Consider the following 12975-nt stretch of genomic DNA (forward strand, 5'->3'; position numbering starts at 1 on the left):
AAACTATAAACCACCATAAAGAGGTGGGGAAGGAGGGCAGAATAAATAATGATAGAAAGATAGCGAGAAATTTCTATTGAGCCTATTGTTAGTTTTGCTCTTGCTTTGATCTGTTGTACCATCGATGTCCTCGGCAGCGTCTCCATGTTCCGTGTTCTTGTGCTCCTGCTTGTGACGCATCTGCTTGCGGTACGTTTTTGATTGGCACATGTCGCAAAGCGTTCTGTTCCCTACGGCATTAGTACACAATGTGTACGGCATCGGAGCAATAGTCGGATGGCGGAATGTAACGTATAGAACGAAGGAATCGGAAAATCAAACAAGCGAGTTGTTAAATTGTTAAATATAGTTAGCAATTTTTTCCAATTGTGTATAATTATATAAAAAATTAATTTAATGATATATAAAGATTAGGGGATAGAGGGAGAGGGGAGAGGAAGAAAGAAAGAAAGATATATAGACGTATAAAAACGTGGCACGGAACACTATAGATAGATCCATTTGTTCATCGGGATAATAATCATATGTCAATTAAGAACGCGATGAAAATAAAGAATAAAAAATAGAGCAAAGCCATCGCCAATTGGCTGCTCCACAATTCACCTCATGATCCCGTGAAAAGTTATTCACACTTTACAACTTACAGAAATATACGGCTAAAGACTCCGATTCTCGTATCAAATTAAGAAGGTCCTCGCCTTCTAAAGCCTCAATTACCTCACCGGACGGATCCTTTTGTGTCAACAACCACTGCAAAATTTGCTCCTCCTCATACAGATCACCTGTCAGAACAATATATTTTTTAATTTCTAACTTTTCCATTTTTAATTTCTAACATTCCCTTTTTAATGAATAAGAAACTTGAATAGTTTGTCTTGTACCTGCGTATATAACTGGTTCCTTTGATCCCATCTTAAAGAATAGTATAGCTGGTAATGCGAAAACGCCATACTGTTTGGCTAGTTGTTTGTCGTCGATTTTAACGAATTTAATACCGGCCCCATCGGCTTCATCGTCGATATGTTCGATCTCCGCCAATACTCGGCCGCAATGTTTGCAGTCGTTGCTGTCTAAAACAGACGCGCGAGTATTAAAAAAAGGATAAACGCAAGAAAATGCTAATCGCGTTCAACATTATATTAATACACACTGACACTCACAGAAAAATACGGCTAGATAGTCGGTTGTTTGTCGAACTTTTTGAAACATCTTCTTGTTGATACGCTCTATATGATCGGTGAGTTCCATATTTTCCGGATTGGTCAACCAATCGAGGATCTCCTCCTCGTCATCGATGTCACCGTCGTAGTTGATGTTCTTACCCTTGCGAAAGTAAGTGATGCCGGGTGGATTTCGGAAACCGTATTTCTTCGCCATCAGCCGATCCTTCATCCTGACGATCTTTATTCCGTACTCCGCTGCCTCGTCATCAATCAGCTCGATATGTCTAAGTACTCTGGGACTTTCTGGATCCTCTTCTTTGTCTAAATTTTTTTATTACGTAAATATATCGTAATATATAAAATTTCAAGCAATTGTAATATTTCATATTTTAATTATACATGAATTTTTTTGTTTATTAATAATATTAATATTTTTGTAATATTTTCTACGACAGTTAAATTTATTTTTAATATCACAAGGTGTGTGTTAATCATATAGTATTTAAAAAGATAAAGGATAAATGCAAAAAAAAAAGAAGAAATATTTTGCCATTTTTGTGCAAAATATGTTGATTGAAATTTGCTCCTTACAGAATACGACAGCGAGAAATTCTTTTGTCTCGATGTATTTGTTGAGAGTCTCACGGTCAATCTCTTCTATGCTCTCGTCGGTCTTCTGTTTCACCATCCATTCAAGTACTTCATTCTCATCGAGGAGATTACCTAAACGTTGCACATTGGCTCAATTGATTATTTGTATTATCTGTTAATTAAAATTGCATTAGTGTCGAAATAAAGAAACTTTTGTCCAGAAGCTCACAATATTTTATGAAGATTTTCTGCAATTAATCTTATGTCTTAAAATATTTTTCTGAAATTTGAAACAATCTCTAAAATTTTTAATATTTTTTAAAATCATTAAGGAGACTGTGCATAATCAAACTTTTTACAATTGTTTCAAAACTGCAATTTTTATATGTTATATAGATATGTACAAAATATTTTAAATGTAAAATGTAATCAAAACTTTGGGATAATAGCATGAGATTAGTACACAGAAATATAATGAACAAAGTTTGTATAAAAACTTGTCTTATTTGATTTTATTTTCGAGTTATAAGCGTTTTTGCATTTTCAATATTACAAACTGAACTGAACGTGATTTATCTCAATTGTTTGTTATGAATGAATTTATTCCTCATATAAAACTTTATTATTTTAGAACCGAATAAAATATGTCAAAAATTTTTAATATGATTCTAGGATATTTTATGGCTGAAGTGATAATGGCAATTTTTTTTTACAACACAGATGCAAATAAAGACATCTTTGAAGACAGCATTTTGTTGAAACGTTAGCTCAGTGCATATTGAAAAATATCTAAATCTATTATCATTCATTTATTTTACTTAAAAAATAACATGTCGACACAGCGATAATTTTATTAAAATTGACGCTGTTCTGGAATGGCTATTCATTTATTTTTAACAATTTTCTATAAAATTGTTTTATTTATTGTAAAATGTGTAAAAATTTTTTTTTCAATTAACTTACCCTGTTAATATAACGGTTGCCGTATAAAATTAAAGGAAATTGCACATATAATTAAAACTACTATTTATGAATTAGATGCAAATCTTTACTCAGAAAAGATTTGGAAAATGACGGACGCTGAAACAAATATTTAAAATTGTTTAAATATTATATGAAAAAAATTAGTGAGAAGTAAACTTATTTTGATTATAGCTTACAGATTAATTGGGATAAGTGTTTAAGAATAAAAATAAAAGTGGCTCTTTTTTTAAATATTAACATATTTTGTTGTATGCAGAATAAATACTCTGTATGTGTGTATTTTTCACAATTTTATAAATTGTGCCATAATTAGCATTTAATTCTACGTGGATTCTTAAATACGAGAGTTTACAATTTATTAGAGATTTCACAATTTAGTTCATCTTTGGATATTCTACAATCTATTTGAGATTTCTAACGGAATATTGATTGCATTAGGGATTGCATATAAGCGTACAATATAATAATGGAGTCTGTACCATTATTGATGGTGGGCGAAGCAAATACGAAGGATATTAGGAAATGTATTTATTGTTATCGTATAATATCGACTTTTATTATCGTACATACTGCTCTTATGCGTATAACGAGGACTTATTGGCTCGCACGCAACGTTCACGTGCGATAAATTCACGACGTCTGATAATCATGATGATCACAGATACAATGTGACAAAAATTAATTTTGCGTTGATCGCAAAACCCTCATCCGTTTGTGACGCGATGAATTTTTCTAGAGTATCTAAAATGATCAATTTTACGCTCCTACGTCGGAATACAATATTATTACAATATTAGTATCTCACCTGCAATTTGACAGTTCCGAGGATGGTGACGTGCTTATATCTTGCGCAAATTATCGGAGCAATGAATACAAGTAACGAGGTATTTCAAAATATATAATAAATAAATAAATAAATAAACACCTCTCTATATCGTAATTTCTTCGCACGACCTAATCGCACATCGTCGAAAGACTATTTTTCATTTACATTTTGTATCGGTTTTATGCAGTTACGTGTTAAGCTAAATAAGCGATTAATGATAGTGGAAGCAATAAGAGAAATTCACGTGAGACTCGATGTAAAGAATCGTAAAATATTGTAAAGAAAGGCCAAGATATATCATAATAGAGACAAAAAAGTAGCGCTTTAAGAAATAATACATATAATTATTTACAATTTGTAAGAGGTTTTCATTTGTGTTTTTTTTTTATTGTTCTTATAAATGTTGAAATTTTAAAAAAGAGATCGCGATAATGACAGTTTTTAATTAATATTGTAATGCTGAATATTTTAAAATTCTAGCAATTTGAATAGATATCAAATTTGTAATAATTAGGCAATTTCTCTTTCGAGGAAAAAATCGATATGAAAACATTATGAGAATCCCGTATTATTAAGAAATCTCGTTATTAATAAATTATAGACAAGCCATTCGTTCACATAATTTCGCGTTAACTCTGAGCCTCCGCACTTTCACATTCTTAAGATCTTCTTGTCTTATAAAAATAAGAGGAAGAAATCTGTAGCTCGAGGATCCATAGAATTTGTTGGAACATAGAAAGTCTATAGAAATCGATAAAAATGAGACCTCAGAGTGAGAGATGGGTTTAGTTACAAACAATTAATCTCATGTTAAATTAATCGCTAGAGCGTGTACCGTAAAGTCTAGGTAGAACACTATGATGATCTCGACAACAGCGAATTATACATCTTTCTTTCTCCGTCTATACTATACAGTCCTACCCCTTATTGTACGAATATTACCGATGAAATGCAACACAGAAGGTGGTATCGCTCTTCGTGACGTTAATGGGTTAACGAGTAAAACAAAACCGACAAATAATATTCAGCGTTAGACAATGATCAGATATTAAGGATCAAAAAAAAAAAAAACTTTATATAAGAAATGCATATGTTGCGAGAATAATTCTGTCTATTGCGTGATTATCGACAGACACCGGATTGACATACTATCGAACGTTGTTCTTCTCGAATATCTTTAATGTTGTGTATAATATGTATACATACCTAATATATTATAAATTTTTTTCTATAATGTACTTTCGTCGATCATAGAATATTTTTGAGATATCAGGATCGTTACGTATTTTTACAGAAACATTAAGATCTCGCAGATGTTTATTTACCTTCCTGCGCGTAACACACGGATGAATATATCGAGAAGATGACGATATCGTTGATTGTAGCGATACAGATGACGTTGTATTATGATAACGCTGATACGATAATAACGAGAATGTTAATGAATTCGCGGACGAACACGATGATGGACGATAATTTGAATTGACGATGATAGGCGATGATAGACGATGTTAAATGGCAACGAGGCATTTTGTTTCTTTAAGAAACGTAAAATTGTTACTCGCTCAACGGCGATATTTGGTTTATCCTGTCCAAACTGTTCCTCGTGGCTTCTTCCGTCATCGCGCGCATTTTCTCATCGCATTTTTTTCTTCATTCGATCACTGGTTTGATCATAATTGTCCGGCGAGTAGTACTTTCTCTTCGTTCACAGCTCAATCTCGCGCATCTGGACGTCGATGTGCGTGTCGGTCGTTTAGACCTTCATGAGGTAAGGTATTCCAGCTACAACTGTAACAGCCCACAACCCCGACCCAACTCTCAGTGAGAGGACAGACAAATCAATTCTCACGTATGCTTCTCATCGCGTCTTTGTATATTAAATACAATCTTGTCATCGATCCTTCTTCAATGACGATGTCCGTTCGAGGGGACATCGCGTAGTTCGAATGTTTCGAATCAAAATTCATGAAAAATTATGCTTGCATAGAAAGAATTTACAAACGCGTTCAGCTTCGCGAGTTGTGTTCCCTCGAGCGATCATATCATCAAGGCGAAGATTATTTTACAAGATTCAACGACAATTACGCGCAAGTATTTACAAAATCATCAATTAAGGGGAGCGATTTTTCTTAAGTAGCCTCAGCCCCGTCACCGAAGCGCTGTGAGTCTCATTACACGATAATAAATTACATTTTCCGATTGATCGGCCGTGTCATTGATTATTCGATAATTTAACGAATCATTCGGCGCGTTCAACGAATCGGTGTTCATTAGTTTGACGATTCGAGGACTCGAAGGATCCAGCCGCCGGTGCCAGCCGCGTAGACGTCACGTGTCTTCAATCATCTTGTTCATCCGGAAGTTGCGCGTCGTTGACGCTCTTCATGGATCGCGCGAGACCCGCGAGGTACCTGCGTCCGGGATACGAAGACGAAGAGTCAGGTGTCTTATCTCCGCTACGAATCTCCTCGCGCGGGTGGCTCGGTCTTATTGTTAGAGAAAATCTTTCTCCTTTCCCTCCCTCCCTCCCTTCCTTCCTCCCTCTCTCCCTTCCCATTGTCTATTACGTTTATCGTTCGCTATCTTTTTCAAAAAGACGTTTCTCGTTAAATCGCTGCCCACCGCAGACGCACGGCGTGGCCGCTGTCGCTGATCGTTCTTTCTTTTCGACGCGATTTATTCTCACGATCTCACGTTTTGTCAGAGATTTTGTTCGAAAATTTTTGTATCGATGAAAGTTTATCTTCCTCGGCGAATATATGCTTACGTTACGTCGAACCGTATCGGCGAAGCACGCGTGTGTGGGCAGCCATTTAACTTTTCACACAGCTGTTTATCATATTTACCGCTTCCAAAAAATCCTCTCTTGGCCTTAGACTTGGGTTCCTTCGCTTCAACTTTCGATATCGTCGCTGACTTTTTGCTCTCCTTGGCCGTGAGCTTGTTTATAGGCTTCAGTGCCGGCAGTTGTGGCTTATCCGTACTACCTTGTAATTTGCGCTTGTCCTTGGCAATCGGACCGATTTTGGTGACCTTGGCGACCTTGGTGCCGTGGGCGAGCTTGGCGGGACAGCACTGGTAGGGCTCATAGGAGGGAATCTTGGGTTTCGCGCTTTTACCTCCCATCCCGATGTAGAAACAGCCGTCGCCTGCAGTAAGCAAATATACAACGAGTCAGATATAAAGAGTATGAGAGAAATTTGTAAGAATTGGCTAGCCTATGACTGATTGGTCTCGTCGCACGAGTCAATCTAAGTAAGTAAATGGAATATGGATAAAATGATGAGTTTGAATGAGGAAACAAATGGGAAAAATGACAAAAAGAAAATGATGAAGAAAAAGAGAGAGAGAGAGAGAGAGAGAGAGAGATAAACGAGACATTGGAAATAAGAAAGAAAGAATCGAGGAGAAACGAAAATATATTGACTCGTGCGATCTCGACGTTGCTAGCGCATAGAGAACGTTCCACTGCAATCTTAATTGCTTAGCAAAAGCCAAACGTGCATGTTTTTAATAAACAAAGTTTTAATAGAGAATCTCGCGGCGAGTCGACGACTCTTTCTAGATAACAACTTTAAAACGTCAACCAGCCTCCTTTTCATTTATATTCGTTTGATAACATTTTTTTTCTAATTTATTTATTTATTTATTGTGATATAATGATATTTATATATCGTAATACCTTACGCGAGATGCAAAAAAACTCTATCAAAATGGGTAGAAATTTGCCATGATGTAGCAAATATTGTAACATGGCGAACCATGTCACATTAATCCGAAATGCTCATCCGTTCTCATTTTTTATTTACTTTTTGAACGGAGACTAGTCTGATTCTTCTCGACTCGAAATATGCTGCAGACGACAGCTGTCAATAACAACAGGAACCATCGGCTCGCTTTGGAGATGCCCATTATTATATAGCGGGTAAAAATACGACCGAGATAGATTGGAGCTACGCACCATAAATCTCGCAATGTATAAATTTTAGATAAAGAACAAACGTGATTGCATTTTGGAGAGAATAAATTAAAATATAATTATCAAGTAAATACAAATATAATGAGATATTACTTTATCAATATAAATTCTTTTTTTATTACAACTTTTTATGCGAGAATTTATTGCGAATTTAGTAAGATTCATGGCGACTCGGGGGAGCGGCTCCATTAATAAAATAAGGGATTGTTATAAGGCGGGCATGCATTACGCGAGAAAAATTTGGAAACCTTGAGGAAATTCTGACGGCTTAGAAGGAAAGTCCAGGCATAGGATACACTTTGCAGGTGTGAGTTGAGAAAAGATAATAACGTTCACATGCAGGTATGTCCTACACGCCTTCAGCTCTACCATGAATGGTGAGTGAATAGCCACGTTTCATTTAAATTATGTTGTTATGATCAATACCAATCGGTCTATTGGTCCATTAAATGTATCTCTACTACTTTTGAGATATTGTCTTTCTTTTGCGCAACACAAAGCCCGTCACACTTCGATCTCACGTGAGCTCCTCTTCGGCCTCCTGGGTTGTCGTTGGACCTTTACCTTTGTCCAGAATATTCTTCAAGGCTTTGTTCAAATTTTTATCGTTATCTTCGTTATCTTCGTCGCTGTCATTATCATCATTATCATTATCATCATCGTCGTCGTCATCATCATCATCATCATCATCATCATCATCATCATCATCATTATCATCCTCATCCTCATCATCATCATCATCATTATCATCGTCGTCTTCGTCGTCATCGTCTTCGTCATCGTCATCGTCGTCCTCGTCATCGTCGTCATCATCATCATCATCATCATCATCATCATCATCACTATCATTACCTGTATATTAACGGGATCAAGGATAATATATAGTTAGATTGAAATTCAAATTGTGTACCTAGGTTTTTTGTGATCGATACAGCCTCGGTCCAAAGGGATGACATGCATTTTAGAATGACAAACATTATTGACGCATCACATTGCCGCAATATTGTTACATACGTAATAATTGTTATATTATGTAAAAAGGAAAACTAATATTTTTCCCCCCAAAGTTCATTATGGGAAATAAAATAACTAATAAGTCAAGTAGTGTTTGAAATGAATATGTGTCGTGAAGCAATTGTGTTTGCAAAAAATTATAAGTATAAAACTGTCGTATTATATATATATATATGATTTAAAGATGATATGAAACATGATATGACAATATATAAATATAAAAAGGTCAGCAATTAAAAAAATATTTGCATTGATATAAATTAAAATACAAAATTTATCAATAATATCATTTATACATTTTTTGTATTCTTCGATACGTTTCTTACGAGCTTTGCTTGAAATTAAAATTTACCGATGTTGCTAATTTGTAAAACAATTTGCGACTTTAATATTTTATCAAAATGAATAACAAAGTTTCGTTAAATACAAAGAGAAAAAAAAATTAAAAAAAGAAATAGAAACAGCCATTATTAATGCATATGAAAAGCTGCGAGAGATAAAGCTTCGATACACTCACGAGATCATTATTCATAATCGAGCGATCAGGCGCCATGATAATTTTCTTTCGCGAAATTAATTATCCGAGAAAATTTGCCCGACGCATTACCGCCAATACACGACATGTGCATTATTGCATCGTTGCAGCTGCATTCTAATGCGTAACCAGAAGGTGAGAAGGAGAGATAGGCACAAATAAGTGAGAGAGTATAAGCTTGCGATTGTGCTTTAAATACATCGTGCCGTAATTAAAAAGTTATATGGCTAGCGTATGCATATTATAAAAAGGAAATCCATTTTTTATTCCACGTTTCAACGAGCTTCTTGACATCTCGCGCCTTTTCTTCGATCGAACTTTGTTTTGAAAACGCGAACCGAAAGCATGCATCGCGCCATTAAATCGACGATAATCGTTACAGGAAATCCCCTAAACTCGACGTGCTTTTTGTTCTCTTTTTTTTTTTTCTTTTTCACGATTTCGATCATGGTGATCGTGATGGTGGTAGTGTGATCGGGGTGATCACCACGGCGCGAGTGTTGTACTCGTAGCCCGGTGGTATAGTCACGACCGAGATTAACGTCACAAAGAACAGTACACCAGTAATAATAATCATCATCCTAGAAATCTCCTTACTTTTCTGTTCGATTAGCCATTCCAGAACTCTGTCCTCGTTCTTAAGATTACCTACAAAAGGCACACACGCGTATCAGGATCAGCCGGATTCGATGACGCACCGAGATCGTGTCGGTGGTGGGTTTCGTTATCGCTTTATCGACGCGGAAGTTGCTGAAAGGAACGTGCTAAGTCGCTCTTCATTTTATCGTATCGTGTTAATTATAGAAAATTAATATTTTATATTTATTTTATATTTGAATAATTCACAAGAAATACAACGGTAATACTATATATTTTATATACGCGTATAATAATTATTAAACGAATTATTATAATATAAAATAAAACATGTTTTCATTTAATATGTTTGATTTTTTATCGAAATTTTATTTTTATTAAAATCTATTAATCTAACGCAAATTTATTCCGAGAATAAACGTAGAAGAGTGACTTAATAAAGGAAGAATGTGCGTAGAGCATAAAGTGCTCGATCTTTTTTTTTTGTTTTCTTTCCATAGAAAACAAGGATCATATAGCAAGGGCGGGGTGATAATAAAAAGCAAGAATGAAGCTTTTCGACACTTACCGTCGTACATGATGGGAACTCCGGTCTCGTAGTAAACGAGAGCCGGAAAGGAGAAAACCCCGATTTCAGCCGCCAGTTTAGCATCGTTTGACTTGACGAATTGAATACCGTGTTTGTCAGTATCATCGTCAATCGTTTCTAACTCCTCCAGGATCTCCGTGCAGGACTCACATTTGTCGTCGTCTGTTAAATAATTTATCATGATATAAACCTTTGTATTATCTATTATTATTTTTATTACAATAATTACTTTATTTAGAGTTGCCATCAAATTAAGAGAACTTTCTGAAAAGATTTAATTACTATGTTTTATATTTTACATAAAAGAAAGAACAAATAATTTTGTGATTTATTATACGATTTATTATATGAGAATATCTCTCATTAAAGGTATTACATATTGAACTGCGAATTCTTTGACCAATTTTGAATTTTGAGTTTAAAAAAAAGAAGTGTCCACTGAAGTTAAAGAAAATATAATATATATACATTTATACTATTAATATCAAAAAGATAAAAATGAATACTCACAGAAGAAAACGGCGAGATGTTCAACATCGTTGATGAGAACTTGTAATGTTTTTCTATCGACGCTTTCGATAACATCCGGTGTTGTTGTACGAAGCTCGAGGACCCATTCTAAAATCTCCTCCTCGTGCATCATGTCGCCCGAATAGATCTGTCGAAACTTGTGCCTATAGAATGCCAATGCCGGTAATCCCGGAAGATCATATTCCTTCTCGATTCCCTCGTCGGAGATCTTTACGAAATCGATCTTCTTCTCTTCGCACTCATCGTCGATGTTCTCGAGCTCCTGGAGGATCTTCTGGCTTTTCTTATCGCCTTCTTTGTCTGCAAACAAGCGGTCAAATGTATTGTGATTAAAGAATTAATTAGATAACGATGTGCTTGATTGTATTGCCATTGACGTACAGAAAAAGACAACGATATAATCGTTTTCGTCGAGAATGTTCTCCAGCATTCTAGCATTAACTTCTTCGATTTTCCCTGGTATCTCCAAAGTATCCTCGTCCGTGATCCAAGACAATACCTCGTCTTCGTCATCGAGATCGCCGGTATAAATCAGTGGGTCTTTATTTCTGAAGAACGCGAGAGTTGGAAAATGTTTGATGCCATATTTCTTCGCTATGACAGTGTCCTCGGTGGTGACGAATATAATACCCGTTTCGTCGAGTTCATCATCGATATTCTCCAATTCGTCGAGGATACTGTCGCATTTCTCTCCTTCATCGCAACTTCCACCTGTCATAATTTTTGATTCCTCATATCAAACGAGAGCAGAAAGAAATTGCTGCTACTGATAATTTTAACTTGTCTCGCAGTCTATTAAAAAGCTGATGAAAAAAATGCTTACTGAAATATACTACAACGTATTCGTGGTCCTCTATAAGATCCGTCAATATTTCATCCGTCACTTCCTCGATAGTAGCGCTGTTCTTCTGCTCTATCAGCCATTCGAGGACTTCGTCTTCGTTTAGCAGATCGCCCTCGTATATCGCTGGAATTTTATCCTCAAAGTATACTAAAGTCGGCAGATGATCGATACCGTATTCCTTCGCCTCGGCATCGTTGTCTATTCGAACGATGACGATGCCTTCTTTCTCTAACTCGTCGTCGATATTTTCCAATTCATTTAGAATCCTTATGTCCTGCTTATCATCCTTGTCGTCTATGGAAAAAAAAATTAATTAATCTCCTTCGCGGCGTATAATAACACTGACTTGACAAATAACTGTGGAAGATTGTTCAAAAGAGAGATAGAAAAACGAATCGATTGCTTACAAAATAGAACTGCCATGTACGGTGAGGTCTCCGCGAGCTTTTCGATCATTTCATCTGTTACTTCCGGAATCTCGGCATGTTTTTTCTGATGCAACAGCCAGCCTAATATTTGATCCTCGTTCATAAGATCGCCTGCAACGCAATTGAAAGAATTTCTCCAATATTTTCTAATTAATTTATTGTTCTCTCTATCTTATGTAAATGATAATCAAGACTGACCATCGTAAATATGCGGTATTTTTCGTTCAAAGAGCACTAAAGCGGGAAGCGTGTCTATACCGTACTCCTTCGCTTCGTTCAAATCACTGATCTTCACAAAAGCTATGTTATGTTGATCGCAATCATCATCAATGTTCTCCAGTTCGCTCAGCACCTTCTGACTCTTTTTTTGATCTTTGTCATCTGCAGAGCGACGATAGAATTAAAGGTTGTAAGCAATATAATTAAATGAACAATTTTGAACAAGGAAAAATTCAGAAGAAAGGAGAGATGGTAGGAAAAACGTGAAGTATATTACTGACAAAAGAGGACGGCTACGTGCGGCATCTTCTCGATAACCATGTCGAGCATTTCATCCGTGACGTCTTCGATTTGATCGATCTTTTGCTGTTGCTCCAACCATTTGAGCACCTTCTCCTCGTCCTCTAGATTACCCTGATACAGCATCGGAATGCCTTTCTCGAAGTAAAGCATCGCAGGTATCTTTTCGATGCCGTACTCCTTGGCCTCCTCCGAACTGTCGATTTTCACGAATGTTACGCCGAGCTGATCGCACTCGTCATCGATGTTCTCCAACTCGTTGAGAACTCTCTGTGACTTCCGATCGTTGTTATCGTCTGCGATCATTACGAATACGTCCTAATATCATTTGTATAGATCGGTTATAGTGCGAATCTTTCGCGAACAACTTAC

The 12975-nt window shown here is 36.0% G+C and overlaps 2 protein-coding genes across 5 annotated transcripts in view; both read right to left on the reverse strand.

Moving 5' to 3' along the window:
- Positions 1–12975, reverse strand: part of LOC126858129 (uncharacterized) — a 32106-nt gene that overhangs the window by 5124 nt on the left and 14007 nt on the right. The window contains exons 9-20 of one of the 2 annotated variants that reach the window (XM_050608190.1): positions 12585–12899; positions 12283–12465; positions 12064–12195; positions 11636–11950; positions 11194–11523; positions 10792–11112; positions 10261–10443; positions 1755–1886; positions 1161–1484; positions 882–1070; positions 645–782; positions 120–230 (exon numbers count right to left, since the gene is read on the reverse strand). In XM_050608190.1, the coding sequence (XP_050464147.1) occupies positions 120–230; positions 645–782; positions 882–1070; positions 1161–1484; positions 1755–1886; positions 10261–10443; positions 10792–11112; positions 11194–11523; positions 11636–11950; positions 12064–12195; positions 12283–12465; positions 12585–12899 (2673 nt within the window). The remainder of the gene's footprint in view (positions 1–119; positions 231–644; positions 783–881; positions 1071–1160; positions 1485–1754; positions 1887–10260; positions 10444–10791; positions 11113–11193; positions 11524–11635; positions 11951–12063; positions 12196–12282; positions 12466–12584; positions 12900–12975) is intronic. The other variant, XM_050608191.1, reaches the window with a different exon arrangement.
- Positions 3252–8216, reverse strand: LOC126858135 (uncharacterized). 3 transcript variants are annotated; one of them, XM_050608203.1, is made up of 3 exons: positions 8068–8216; positions 6414–6716; positions 3252–5355 (listed from the first exon to the last, which is right to left on the reverse strand). In XM_050608203.1, exons 2-3 carry the CDS (start codon positions 6691–6693, stop codon positions 5321–5323), a joined length of 315 nt encoding a protein of 104 aa, XP_050464160.1. In that variant the 5' UTR covers positions 6694–6716; positions 8068–8216; the 3' UTR covers positions 3252–5320. The 3 variants fall into 3 exon arrangements, with proteins under 3 accessions (XP_050464160.1, XP_050464161.1, XP_050464159.1); XM_050608204.1 differs by having other exon boundaries at positions 7973–8084; XM_050608202.1 differs by lacking the exon at positions 8068–8216 and adding an exon at positions 7904–8052.

The sequence above is a fragment of the Cataglyphis hispanica genome, chromosome 24 (assembly GCF_021464435.1).
Source record: "Cataglyphis hispanica isolate Lineage 1 chromosome 24, ULB_Chis1_1.0, whole genome shotgun sequence".
Taxonomy (NCBI): Eukaryota; Metazoa; Arthropoda; class Insecta; order Hymenoptera; family Formicidae; genus Cataglyphis; species Cataglyphis hispanica.

Coding starts and splice junctions, on each gene's coding strand:
- LOC126858135 (XM_050608202.1), bottom strand. CDS start 7,946: ATGAAACGTGGCTATTCACTCACCATTCATGGTAGAGCTGAAG. Junction 6,717..7,903: donor CATTCATGGTAGAGCTGAAG/GCGTGTAGGACA, acceptor TGCTTACTGCAG/GCGACGGCTGTTTCTACATC. Junction 5,356..6,413: donor GAGAGGATTTTTTGGAAGCG/GTAAATATGATA, acceptor GGGCTGTTACAG/TTGTAGCTGGAATACCTTAC.